The 13,900-nt window shown below is 40.2% G+C and overlaps 1 protein-coding gene across 2 annotated transcripts; it reads left to right on the top strand.

Moving 5' to 3' along the window:
• Positions 1 to 9,792: 9,792 nt before the first annotated feature.
• LOC133911379 (pto-interacting protein 1-like) lies at positions 9,793 to 13,529 on the top strand. Of its 2 annotated transcripts, none has more exons than XM_062353605.1 (8): positions 9,793 to 10,080; positions 10,546 to 10,647; positions 11,576 to 11,841; positions 11,922 to 12,048; positions 12,243 to 12,516; positions 12,612 to 12,744; positions 12,846 to 12,932; positions 13,135 to 13,529. In XM_062353605.1, the coding sequence occupies exons 2-8, from the start codon at positions 10,557 to 10,559 to the stop codon at positions 13,279 to 13,281; spliced, it is 1,125 nt and encodes a 374-aa protein (XP_062209589.1). In that variant the 5' UTR covers positions 9,793 to 10,080; positions 10,546 to 10,556; the 3' UTR covers positions 13,282 to 13,529. The 2 variants fall into 2 exon arrangements, with proteins under 2 accessions (XP_062209589.1, XP_062209597.1); XM_062353613.1 differs by having other exon boundaries at positions 9,795 to 10,080; positions 11,591 to 11,841.
• The last annotated feature ends 371 nt before the right edge of the window (positions 13,530 to 13,900 follow it).

Raw genomic sequence — 13,900 nt, 5'->3', positions numbered from 1 at the left:
TTTTTGAAACAAATTTCACGGAAGCTCTTAAAATTGTCTCTAGTTTTTTTAAAATTTTTGGTGATTTTTTTTTTGAATTTTTAGGGGATTTTCTGCAACAAACTCAAATTTTTAGAGTCTTTTTGCAACAAAATATTTTTAAAAAAATTAAAATTTAAGTGACTTTTGAGGGGTTTTGTATTTTTTTCCCACGACTTTTGATTGAGAGCGGCAAGAAGGTGTCCGTGTCGTTATCTCACCTCCACGTATAGCAAAAGTTTGTACGAGAAAAATTTAGCTTAAAAATTTTAAAAAAAGAATTAATGAAAAATTTAGATTAAAAATTTTGAGAAAAAATTGGCTTAAAAATTTCGTGTAGTAAAAAAAAGATTACAGTGATCAACTTTCGTATATAACTTTACAAAACAAGTTTTGTATAAAAAAAATTTCTGGGCAGATCCGTATGGCAGGGCAGGGCCACGTGCCAGATCATGCACTAGGGGACCCCGAGTACTCACGTGCTGATAAGATCATCTCCGGCTATATTCTTTTCATTTCATTCTCTTTCCAATTCACTTCTCTGTTCTTATTTTCTTTATTTTCTCTCATTTTCAACAGCTTCCCTTTGAGGGGAATCGCGAAGGAAAAGGAGAGAGAATCCTGTTCTGAAAGGAATGACTCTGAAAATCCTGTCGTAACGAGAATCGTGAAAAAAAAAACGTTAGAACACTAAAGAGAATAAAAATCCCTTTCACGACAAAAATATCACCTAAAAAGTAGCTGTTAGGGCTAGTCTAAGGATTTTCGCAAACTAAGACGATTGATGGCCAGAGCCTGATTATAAAATAGAAACAAACGTGTGTCAAAGCCACTAAAGGTACAATAGCAACTAAAAATAGGAGTAAAGACAATTGAAGACTACTGAAATAAAAAAAAAGTAACAACATAAAAGAAAGAACTATAGATTTCTGTCAATCCAAACATTATAAAACAGTAAGAGGTCCATTCCAGTACTCTAGCTACAAATATACGTAGAGAGATCATTATTACCCCCTCCGTGTTAAAAAAACAGTGCACATTTCATTTTGAAAAAAAATTAACTTTTATATATTTTGACTAATAATTAGTTAAATTATAAATACACTTAGTGCATAAAATTATATAATTAGATTAGGAAGGAAGGCCACTTCGTGAGAATCAAAATAGGAAGAAAATATTTTAGAATACTTTCACATTATATTAGTTTTATAGCTATAAATAATATATTTTATGATAAAATAATGATTAAAATATAATTTTAAATATTAGGTCATAATAAAATACATCTTGTATTTTTGAACGGTGTGAGTTTTACTCTCATAAAATATTACAAACCCATCATACAATGCATAAGGAGCAACCGTTGTGCCAAGAAACATTGTGAATAGTAACTCGAATACTTGAAGTATATATATAGAATACTATCACAAGGATTTATCAGTCCCAATGAAAAGTGATACAAATGTAGATATTTCAAAAAATGTTACGCTGACACAAGAGTTATAAATTAAGATCATGCGTCAACAGTTATTAGCACTAGTACCGGTGTGGTATCTAATCACTATCAATTCACCTGATTAGAATCGTGCGTTGCACATAAATTAGTTTTAAGGGTCACTTACGCAAATTAAAGTTTATGAAGTAGGTGGGCGTAATGTTCATGCAGAGTAGAAGTCATACATTGTTCGTGATGTCGCACCATATATCGTCTTGCAGTTAACTTGCAAGGAAGGTCACCACTGTGCGTGACCCTGCAAAATGCCAAGCGAAGCAACCAACCGACCAAACGGATACCAAACCTGTGCATCCATACGATAAAAAAAATCTGGAGCTTTATAACTAAATGTAGCTCGTTTCAATCTATTGAAAGATTCAATTCTAGTTTTAAGACTTTTTAATCACCATATATATATATATATATATATATATGTATATGTATATGTATGTGTGTGTGTGACAGAACCTCTTATTATAGAACAACATATTAAATAAAGAAGAGAAAGTTTTTTCCTATATTGTGTGTCTTTTGTGATTATTTATCGCTGGAATCTCTGAACTACACCCGGTAGCAGAGGCTCCTCGACATGATATCAGCACAAAACTCTGCCGGAGACAAAGCTAGCGGAATGGATCTACCTACGACCGAACTACACTGCATTGAATCCATCCTGCATCACACGATCTGTTGGCATCAATCCCAACGGTATGTGTATGGTGAACAAACAGATCGTGTTATGAAATTGATCTGTTTGCTAGATCGCGTTTTGCTTGTTGTCGTGTGTGCCATGCCAATCTACCCGTACTTGCCGATGCCACTCACAGGTTGCCGTTGTTGATCCCCACTTCCCTCTCACACCATGAACAGTACCATGTAGATGGTGGGGCCGCAGCCGCCACCACGTCGTCGGTCAGAATCCAGCGGCCGTCCTCCGCACAGAACGCGGTGGCTCGAAGACCATCGCCATAGATCAAAGAAAAAAAAAGAAGGGGTATGGCCACATCATTGGCATGGAAGCCAGTTGCCTTCTTGCTTCGCCGCGTTGTTGGACCACCAGTGCCACCGCCTCTACGTCGCCCAAAGCGGCGCCACGACATGACACTCCGGCCACCTGCAGCACACTGCACCACCCACAAGCGGCCGGGCCGCCGCTCGCCCGCACCAGCCATACTGCCAATCAGGGTTAACAAATTTATCGGTTACCGCTCGAAATTTGCGGTAACCGACCTTACCGCTCCACTTTGATAATATAAACTGACCAGTTACCGAATTTGAATTCAAAAAGATTAAAAACTAAAAAAATCAGAAAAAATCCTAAAAACAAATTAGAGACAATTCTAACAACTTCTGTGATTTTTTTTCAAAAATAATATCGTTTGCATCATATTCTATAGGGAGGAAGTTTGAAACAAAAACTTGAAGCGCGCAGCTTATTTATTAACTCATGTTAAAAAAAAGCTTAACATGTAAACATATATTTTTTGTGTAGGATGTATCTTAAGAGGATCTTTAAAATTGGTTTCACTTCGGTTAGAGTTTTATTAATTTCATCATCATTTTTACAAAGTTCAGAAGCATAAAGTGAATATGTTAAGAAACAACACTGTAATTAACTTTTTCATGTCTACCATTATTTTTACTACACAAATAATAGTATAAGTAAACTAATAAAAGTTGCTTCACTAATTTTGGAGGTGTGATGGGTTAGTTATAAATTAATCTAGTTGCAACACATTTATATAATCATGCATGTTAAAATAACTATTTCATGAGTTTATGTATTTTTAAAAGACATAAGATCATGTAGGAAGACTAACAAAATTGGTTTCATGATTTTTGATTAGCAAAGAGTAAAGTATGCATTTAACTTGGTTTAGAAATACATTTTCTCACAGAAAATATTCAACTTTTTTATGAGTATAAATACTTTTATCATGTAGATCATATTACAAGAAAACCAACAAAATTTGTTTCACTTGATTTGAAGCTCAGATGAATTAGTTATTGATTTTACAAGGTTGAGCCATTTTTTGGTTTTTTTTGTTAAACATCACTGAAATTCGAGAAAATCGCTCGATAAATCGCTAAAATCGAGTGGTTACTGTTTGTTCGATTTGGTCTGAATTCTCGTCGAATTTCAAATTTGACCGAGTGAATTTTGAGCGAATTCTCGTCGAATTTCGAGCAGTTATCGCGATAACCGTGATTTTTCGGTTACCGCCGGGTCTCAGTTTTCGTGCTCCAAATGGTTTTGTAAACCTTGCAGCCAATATGCCTATGCTGTCGACTGGACTCCATGCCACGCGAGCCGCTTGCGTTGTCACGGCGCCCAAAGCCACCTTCATGCGACCCATCGCCGCCTGCATTGTAGTGCACCGCCACCCACATGGGATGGGCCTAACAGTCACTGTCGCCGCACACGGCCACCCAGCTAGCACGTCACCTCCTCCAACCAGAATGCCGCTCTGCTGCAGCCCCTGTAGCACCACCCCGCCGCCCGCAAGTGTCAGTCCCAAAACTCCTAAGTGTGTAATTAAGTGTCATGTTAATTTGAGCAATTTTATTTTGGAGCATTAGAGTACCCCGATTTGAGTTAATAAAAGGAGAGAAAGAATTTTGGGAGAGAAAATAGAATTCGCATTAGAAATATCTTGTCTTTCTAGCAAATAGGGCCCACGTGAGTGGGACAACCACCCCATCTCTCAATGGGGGCAATAGCCCCACCCACTCCCTCTCTCTCTCTCTCATTCTCTCCCATGCTCCCTCTCCTCCCAACCGGCCAAGAGCAAGGAGCTCTCTCTCTCTCTCTCTCTCTCTCTCTTTCTCTCTCACTAGCTCCTAAGTTTCCCATCCATCCAATTCTTTTTCACGTTCTCGAAGGATTCGAGTCACTCTTGACTCGTTTTGGTGTTCCTGGTTGAAGAACGGAGAGCACCGGCCTTCTTCCTCTTCCCCGAGCATTTTTGCCGTTTCCTCATCAACCAACGATCACCAAAGTCGGCAAAGAACCTTGGGTAAGTCCCCTAGGATCCCATAGCATGAATGCACGTTTTAGTTGGTCGAAATCCGAGTTTTGGAGCTTCGTTGCAAAGTGCCTTGAGTTCTTGATTATTTGGAGCAAATGAGAGAATTCAGATGAGTTTGAGCTAGGAAATCTGGTTGCTAGGTTGTTGAGTGACGTCTAGACCCTATGAACTAGTGCAAAACCCTTTCTCCTTGGATTTGTGAGGCTTGTAAATCAAATTGGCCAAGTTTTCTCTGTGAAAAATGCTCTCTGGAACAACTCGGAAGTTTCGGGTAAACCAAATTGGTTTGTACTCGAAAATCGTGCAGATTTAGGATGCAAATTGAGTCTAAAACCCTCTGTATAGTGCATACACAGGTTTATGTGAGGTAGATTTAACATGCAAGTTAAATCAGCCAAGGAAAATCATTGCGAAGCTCAAGTCTGCCGAATCTGGAGGTTCCGGGTTAGAACCCGAAAGTTCTAGATACCTCGAGTTAGGTTTAACAGAGCCCCCTTGCTTGGAGCCTCATCTGGAAAATTCGACCACCCGAAAGTCCCGGGTATAGCCTAGAAGTTCTGAGATAAACGGAGCAAAGCCAAATAGAGAGCCCTCACCCGGAAGCTAACCCGGATATTCCGGCCCAACCCAAAAGTTTTGACTTGACCCGGAACTTTCGAGTTAATTCAGAAATTGCTAACTGAGGACCCCTATCCGGAGGTCAGCTCGAAAGTTCCGAACACGGAGGTTCCGAGTTGAACCCAAAACTTCCCGATTCTGTCTGAGTTTCCGAAGTTGTTTAGATCGCAAACTTAGTTATTCTTCTGCATGTCTTTCAAAACCTAATGTGATGCATCTTGTGGCATACTTCATTGCATCCTATTCATCAAACCAATGGGATACGAGTGGGTTTTTGTTCGTAAGTGGAATGAAAGGAATAAAATTGTGAGGTACAAAGCATGACTAGTTGCACAAGGTTTCACTCAACGACCATACGTTGATTATGAAGAAACCTATTCCCTGGTCATAGGTGGCATTACCTTTAGATATTTAATCCCAATGACAGTCAACCTAGAGTTGAAAATGAAATTGATGGATGTTGTGACCGCATATATATCTTTATGGGAGTCTTGATTCGGACATTTATATGAAGGTACCTGAAGGAATACCATTGCCGAATCAGGACAGAAGAAATAGACACCTTTATAGCGTACAATTGAAGAAGTTGCTATATGGGTTCAAACAGTCAAGTAGAATATGGTACGATCGTTTAAGTGAATTTCTCGGAAAACGAGGCTACGCAAATAGCACGGATTGTCCTTGTGTATTCATAATAATGTCGCGGAATGGATTCTGCATAATATCTGTATATGTAGATGATCTTAATATCATCGGCACAGAAGAAGAAATTGAGGAAGCAAGTTCGTACTTGAAGTCTGAATTTGAAATGAAAGATTTAGGTAAAACTAAGTTTTGCTTAGGCCTGTAGCTAAAGCATGTGACAGATGGAATTTTTTACATTAGTTAAACTACACTCAGAAGGTGTTAGAGCGGTTTGGTTTTGAAAAATCATTTCCCGCTAAAAACCCTATAGTCAGAAGTTAATTACAAGCAGATCAAGATCCCTATAGACTTAGAGAAAAGGGGAGGAAGTATTAGGACCGGAATTCCCATACTTAAGTACAATATATGCGCTGATGTATCTGGCTAATTACACTAGGCCAGACATAGCGTTTACAGTGAACCTACTTATACGATACAGTGTAGATCCCACTAAAAACCATTGGAAGGGCGTGAAGGATATTCTACGTTACATGCAAGATAGCAAAGATTTGGGTCTGTTCTACAGAAAGAATCAGGATCTAAGTCTGGTTGGATACGTAGATGCTGGGTATCTATCAGACCCGCATATAACGAAATCACAGACTAGCTATATTTTCATATGTGGTGGAACTGCAATATCCTAGGATCATCAAAGCAAAGTCTTGTATCTATTTCGGCGAACCACTCGAAAATAATAGCTTTATATGAAGCTGCACGGGAATACGCATGGCTTAGAAGAGTGATCAATTATATCCAACAGTTGTGTGGTTTGAACACTACTAGCATCCCTACCATTATCTATGAAGATAATGATGCATGTGTTGCATAAATACGATCGGGATATATGAAAAGCAACTTAACGAAGCATATCAATCTCAAGTTCTTTTATGCTCATGAATTGCATAAAATGAATGAAATAAAGATAATGCATAGTGAAAATCTTGTATACTTATTCATTAAGTCTCTCACTGCATCTTTGAAATATATGTTTGTGATATTAGGATGATGAGGTTTAGAGAGTTGTATATTTCAGGAGAAGAATTTTCACATAATACCGATAAAGGAATTAAATCTTAGTCAAGAAGATTAAGTGTACAAAGTTAATTATGAAGATTATATGAATTATTTTAGGTGGATTGTACTCATTTTTCCTTAGATGAGTTTTTCTAAAGTTTCTCATGATAAGGTTTTTAATGAGGCAATTCATGTAATCATGTCGTGAGCTATATAATTTTTTTCCTAATTTTTTTTTCACTGGATTTTTGGAGAGTTTTGATGAAACATATACATTTCATGAGAAGTACGCAAGTGAGAGTGTTAAGAAATTTGAAGTTTTACAACCGAGTATAGGTTCATCTTGATCTCTTAAAAATTCGATTATATCTTTTAAGGATTTTTGACACTATATATACGGGATATAACCTCTCATTATAAAACAATAGATGAATAAAAAAGAGAAAAAAATTCTCCTATATTATCTCTCTTATAATTGTTCTTCGTTAGAATCTCTAGACTATATTCAATAGCAGAGGTTCCTCAACGTCATCTACCGCAGGACTAGTGACTTCTGTTGATAGCACTTGGCGGCGGCAGCAACGGCATGAGAGAATCGCATGCAGTTTTATTTCATGCGCGCATATGAAATTTTCAGACAAGGTTCTTGATGGTCTATCTAACAGTAATCGATTCAGGCATCGATCGATGAAAGAATGATAAAGGATATGAGAGCTGGTTTAGATGGTACCGACAAGAATTAATCTATACTAATGTAAAGAGCGCTCAGGGTTCAGTTTTTTTAGTCCATTCACCTTAGTATACACAACAAACCAATCATACCATGTCTATAGCCATTTCTCCGCTTTCCACTAAGATTGACAGAATATATACCTATAAGCAGCCGATATAGCCCGCGCAATTCCACCCTTAGGTTTGAAAATACAGTTATATCATGTAGTAATTAGAGTAAACATGAGGTCGTATTTATGATACGATTCTAATGCGTTTGATTGGAGATCTAGTTTCTGCGCCAAAATAAGTGTCTTGGATTAATGAGAAGTTTAATTATCTTTTATTTGCTTTTTCTGAGATAAGATTTATTCAAGTGCCTTGCCTATATTGTTTATTTCTTCAGGAGTCAACGTGGAGGACGGTTTCTCGTATACTCCTTTTCTTTATTATCTGCCAGGACGTCAAGAAACTAACAGACCTCCTTAAAAGGGCCGAGGACAAGGTACAAACCAATCTTTATCAACATTGCTTGAGACCATAAATTATTCATTTGGACTTTTAGCTGCTGCATTTAAAATGCATTCCTCGTCGCTTCCAAAATGGCCAAATCTGTCTGGTGCACCGGTACAAATAGCAATGCTTACATAGCACAAGGACATGCTGCTAGGCGGCACGCAGACACTACAAAGGACGGCGCTCCTCTTTCACCCTAAGAAGCAAGATGAAGCTGAAAAAATCATAAAGATGCACGGCAAGATAAGTATTTAAGCTGGTGCAATCATTAAAATCAACTAGAAGGGACAATGATGGTGGGTGGCTGATCGCAAGGGGACTTTCGTATCAGTTGCTGATGAATTTTTGTTGTTTACTGTCTGGATTGGTATTCCTTTTGCTGCTAGCGATGTGTACTATGTTAGCCGTTGTTACAGTTGTAATAGTGAACTTATATGTTGGTTTATTTGGCAGGTTCATTTTTGGGACAACCCTCTTAGCTGTGCTACTGATGTTGGATGTCGTTTTTCAGTTGGTTTTAGATTAAGAGCTTGTAAATTGTAGACTTAAATGGTGGAGTGGTTTGTAATTTTGTTACGCCTAAGTAATGAAATTCGACGATAACCTATTTTGAAGAAAAAAAACCTTCAAGAAAAGACAATAAGCAGTGCATTATTTGCTTGTTTATTTTTCATAGAGATCGGGTAAATCAGTAATCATGTAATAACAAGCATTCAGTGTTGTGCTTGCAACTTTCTAAATGAACGCTTTAATTTGTAACAAATTACACGTGATTATGTATAGATAAATTTGGAAAGGAATATCAATTGACCGGTCAATGGGAAACTTTTTCTTTATACATGTTAGCGACGCTTGAAAGCAGTTCAAAAATTTCAAAGCAAAACACATAATGTGATGATGTTACATATTTGAGTCATCTTTTTTACTTGTGCAACAATGAGGATCAAGATTTGCGTAAAGAACAATTTAGTAGAGAAAACCTATGTCTACAAAAAACAAGCTATTACTACAACAAACCATAAGAACTAACAAAACATGAATGTAGAAGAGGTGAGAATTTGTGGAAAAGTTAGTAAAGATAATAGAGTTGAAATTTGGTTCAACAAATGGAACCCCCAGTCGAAAGGAGGTGGCTTGCCGACATGACCACCTGTCTTACTGCTTTGCGCTAGTCCTTTGCATGCCGTGTGCCTCCACCACGAATTGAGGAATTGAGCTTGCTTATGGCCTGCCGTAGAGGAAAAATGTTTCCCCGTCTGAGAGAAAATGGTTGGACCGCTAGAGCGGTGCATGGATAGATTGTCCGAGTGTTATCCAAATAGTAGTGCATAAGAAATAGGTATTTTATGTGTATATCTGAGACAAGAAAAACAATATAGGCATTCGAGAAAAGAAAAACAAAATAATAGGGAAAAGCTCGGTGGGGAGCAACTGTGGTCGAGGGTAAGCCTCAGCTCTCACACCATTCCGTGGACATGCAAGAAGCGTGAGGGTTTGACTCTATTGTAGAGTTAAGTCTGACGAGGGTTCTATCCCCTGTTCCATATTTAATCCTGAGTTTTTAATAAAAAACGTACAGACGAGATCTCACTGTTTAAAAAAATAGTAGGAAAAAGCAAAAGTATACTTTTTGTCGAACAAACATAGGAATATAGGATGCCTATGCACTGTAGACGGTCTGTTGCGCATTTGTGTCAACAATAGCAAGAGGGGGAGGTTATTTTTCCAAATGGCGAGCGGTGGTGGAGGCCGCCGCGAGAGAGGGTAGGGCAGGGGAATAATAAAGCACGGAAGGAAACGGCCGAAACAAAGTAAGCCACCACCAGGCCAGACAGCCAACCCAGCGGGGAGAAGGGGAAGGGCGGCGAGGAAGGCCGCGTCGTGCTCCTCCTTCGTCCCCTCTTTCTCTCTCTCTCCATCCATACCTTTTGCATTGTTCTTGATTCGATTCGGTTCGGTTCGGTTCTCCCCGAAGAACAGGGTTGAAGAAGACAGGTATTGCCTCTCTTGTCTTTTCTTTTCTTTTCTTTTAAAGAAAGTTTAATCTCGCATGTCAACTGGTGAATTATGTCGGAATTTATCCCCTCCTATTCAAGATTTGGTTGCGTAACCCCTGTCGCCATCGGTTTGGTCGATCGATGCTCGATCTCGCCGGAAAAGTAGATGATAACCGTCCGGTACTTGGAACGGTGAAATGATATGACCAAGAACAAGTCCCCTGTTTCTTCCTCGATCTTTTCTTTTCTTTTCTTTTTGGCATGAACCATCTCTATTTGTTCTTTTTCCAGCCAAGATACAAATGTTGCATCTCAAAGAAATTTTGTCTAGACCCGTTCTGAAATCAATTTTATTATTCCACTGGGTTCGGTTGAATATTTCGTGTCAGATTTCACGCAAAATATGTTTCGCACGTTTTGATTCGCTACCGGGGTGATGTAAATGTGCATTGTATCTTTGAAGGTTTGGGGTCCATGGGGTGCTTTTCATGCTGCTGCGCGGCGGACGACGATGTTGGCAAGAGGAAGAAGCACGATGATCCCCATGTTCCTCTCCCTGCTCAAGGTTGGCAGTTCTTTCTCTTTTTATTTTTTTATCATTCTTGCACCATGTCTGCATTGATTATTTTGTAAATAGAACCAACGCAGTGAAACATTTCACAAATTGCTGAACTATGTCACTCTCTGATTGAACAACACAAAGCAATGGTGTCCTGTCTGTCCTCCTACGATTCCTTGTTCCTGGTATATATGTGCAGAAAATTATTTGCCTGCAACTACCAGCATCTTACTAGTTTGCCCAACTTTCTGCCTTTCTAGTAAAGGAAGGGGAAAAAGGATAAATACACCAGCCATGATACCCGGTCATCTACCTAAATTTGGTACATTAACATAAATATATGTTTAACGTTGCTTGATTACAAAGGCATGGACTTTCTTACATATTACATCATTATGCTAACAAAGTTCTTCGATAGAACCAACTTGTTAACAACTATTTTGAAATCGTCCTATTTGACCAGCAAGATGCTATTACAAAACTCTAAAACTCCAAGCAAGTCGATTTTAACATATGATTTGTATTTTGTCTCTCCTGATTTCTTTGTTGTGTGTTTTTCTGTCTCTAAATTTGATATTGTTGTTGACTGAAAATTTCTCCTGGTGCATCAATTGATGAATAAAAAAAAACTATCTAGGTGAATTGATGATTGCTGATGGAACCAGCTTGTTGTACCTAATTCTGCAACGTGACTGCCAACTATTTTGACTGTGGTACTTATAGCTTAGTTGCACCCTGTGGCACCAAAATCTTGTGCCCCTTATCATACAAGATGCTATTTTTATTCATTTTCCAGGTATCTCTTGATTTAATACAAACCTAAACGATACATGAATGAACCTTGTTTGTTAAAATAGCATTTATCATGCTAACTAGTTCCACCGAAAGACAAAAGGTTTTCTGAGCACTTGGCATACTGTAATCTTTATTTCAGATTTTCCCAATGCAGGTGGTAACTATGGACCTAGCCGGCCCCCAGCCCCAACCTCTGTCATCCCCACAGTCAGGGCTCAGCCAATTGCAGTACCGGCCATTCCTCTGGAAGAGATGAAGGAGATAACAAAGAATTTCAGCAGTGATGCTCTTATCGGCGAGGGCTCGTACGCCAGAGTCTACCTTGGTGTGCTGAAAGATGGCACGGAATCTGCGGTGAAGAAGCTTGACTCCAGCAAACAGCCTGATCAAGAATTCCTTGTGCAGGTTCTCCCCCCCCCCCCCCCCCCTCTTCTCTCAGATAGTATTCTTCGTGAGGATGGCCTTCTTACTCATTTCTTTTGCAGGTTTCGGCCGTCTCGAGGCTGAAGCATGACAATGTTCTCCAACTTCTTGGATATTGCGTCGGAGGGAACATCCGCGTTCTTGCTTACGAGTACGCAACAAGGGGCTCACTGCATGATATCCTCCACGGTATGGAACATTCATGTATCGTTTTGCATTGTGATTGCTTATGAAAACATGTATCTATTCTTGTAATACGACATTAGACATGATGAGTCATGAATTTCAGATGCAACTTATCCCATTGCTAATTGCTATCGCTGATGTGTGAGCCAATTAAGCTTTCTGAGTGGAGCTGATGTGTGCCTGGTCCATGATCACAGGTAAAAAGGGTGTCAAGGGAGCCCGGCCAGGGCCAGTCCTGCCATGGATGCAGCGAGTGAGGATCGCCGTGAGCGCCGCCAGAGGGCTCGAGTTCCTCCACGAGAAGGCAGAGCCTCGCGTGGTCCATCGCGACATCAAGTCCAGCAATGTACTGCTCTTTGACAACGACGTCGCAAAGATCGGCGACTTTGATGTCTCCAACCAGGCCCCTGACATGGCTGCGCGCCTTCACTCCACTCGTGTTCTGGGCACCTTTGGTTACCATGCACCGGAGTATGCAACCAAATGTGCATACTTTGCTTACCATCCTCAACTAGGTTTGGAAAACGTACTCCGTTCTCTTACTGTTTTGTTCTTGGATCGGCCAGGTACGCGATGACTGGACAGCTTAGCACGAAGAGTGACGTCTACAGCTTCGGAGTTGTGCTTCTCGAGCTTTTAACCGGCCGCAAGCCGGTCGATCACACGCTGCCCCGAGGGCAGCAGAGCCTTGTGACATGGGTATGGGCCTTTTCATTCATCACGGAGATTCTCTTTCTTCTTCTTGACAAATACGGAAGATATGAAGCTGACAAAGCAGCTACATTGTTGATTATATGAAGGCTGCACCAAGACTTAGTGAAGACAAAGTGAGGCAATGCGTGGATCCAAGGCTCGGAGGCGAATACCCTCCTAAGGCTGTTGCCAAGGTAAAATAGAAACTTTGCGTAGGTCATGCAATCTACCTTGAATTGTACTGGTTCCGATACATAATTTCATTTATGTTGGATTACTATCCTTGAAGAAAATTGTTTCTGAAAGTTCTTGTAGTATGCTACCTCAATGAATAGAAATTTCACCACAAATTTGTATGCCATGATTCTTGCCGGTGACCATGTTTTTGTCCAACAGATGGCTGCTGTGGCTGCCCTGTGCGTCCAGTACGAAGGGGACTTCCGTCCCAACATGAGCATCGTCGTCAAGGCCCTGAGCCCCTTGCTGCACAGCCGGTCCAACCGCCCCGTCACCGCCGCCGTCGCCGGGGGATCTGGACTGTGAGGGCACCCTTCCTCCTCGCCAACCATCGCCATGCATGTGATTTTGATCACGACATGGGTTCAGGACGACCTGGTGATTCCATGTGTGTGCTTCCCTGCCCTGCCTTCGGTCTCGTGGGGCGTTGCCGTGTTCTGACTGACGAGGAGGGCTTGCTGCTGCTGCCGTCTCCTTCCCTCTGGCTTGTGTTGTGTCTCGTTCCCTCTGGCTTGTGCTCGTCGAGAAAATGGTGAGCGATGGATGATACTTCATGTTTGGCCTCTTTTGGAATGCGAAATCCACCACTTGGCTTTCCGTTGCAAAGGTTTGGTTAATGTGCAGTTTCTCTTGTGCTCAAGCCATATCCATGCATTCTGAACACCAGGGATTCCAGAACTCCCAAATCACATGTGGAAAATCTCTCACACAGAAACTAGCCGAAAATCTCGACTAAACTTTGTTCAAATCAAATTTACCCCATCTTTATATCAAATAACCATAACCAGGAATTTTGCTCACACGGTTGTAACCGCTTATTAATAGCTAAACGAATCCTGGCCTAGTTTCAAACTATAAACAGAGTAATTTAGCAGCGCCAACAACATTTCGAACGTCAGTAATTCACAGGCTTTTGTTCAATTTC

The sequence above is a fragment of the Phragmites australis genome, chromosome 1, assembly GCF_958298935.1.
Source record: "Phragmites australis chromosome 1, lpPhrAust1.1, whole genome shotgun sequence".
Lineage (NCBI taxonomy): Eukaryota > Viridiplantae > Streptophyta > Magnoliopsida > Poales > Poaceae > Phragmites > Phragmites australis.
Note: the sequence above shows the minus strand (reverse complement) of the source record. Positions and strands in the feature narration are given on the sequence as shown.

Bases quoted from the DNA above. Each gene is read 5' to 3' on its own strand.
- LOC133911379 (XM_062353605.1), top strand. From the start codon at position 10,557: ATGGGGTGCTTTTCATGCTGCTGCGCGGCGGACGACGATGTTGGCAAG. The intron at 12,745-12,845 runs GTATGGGCCTTT...GATTATATGAAG, and splicing joins AGCAGAGCCTTGTGACATGG to GCTGCACCAAGACTTAGTGA. The intron at 12,933-13,134 runs GTAAAATAGAAA...TTTGTCCAACAG, and splicing joins CTCCTAAGGCTGTTGCCAAG to ATGGCTGCTGTGGCTGCCCT.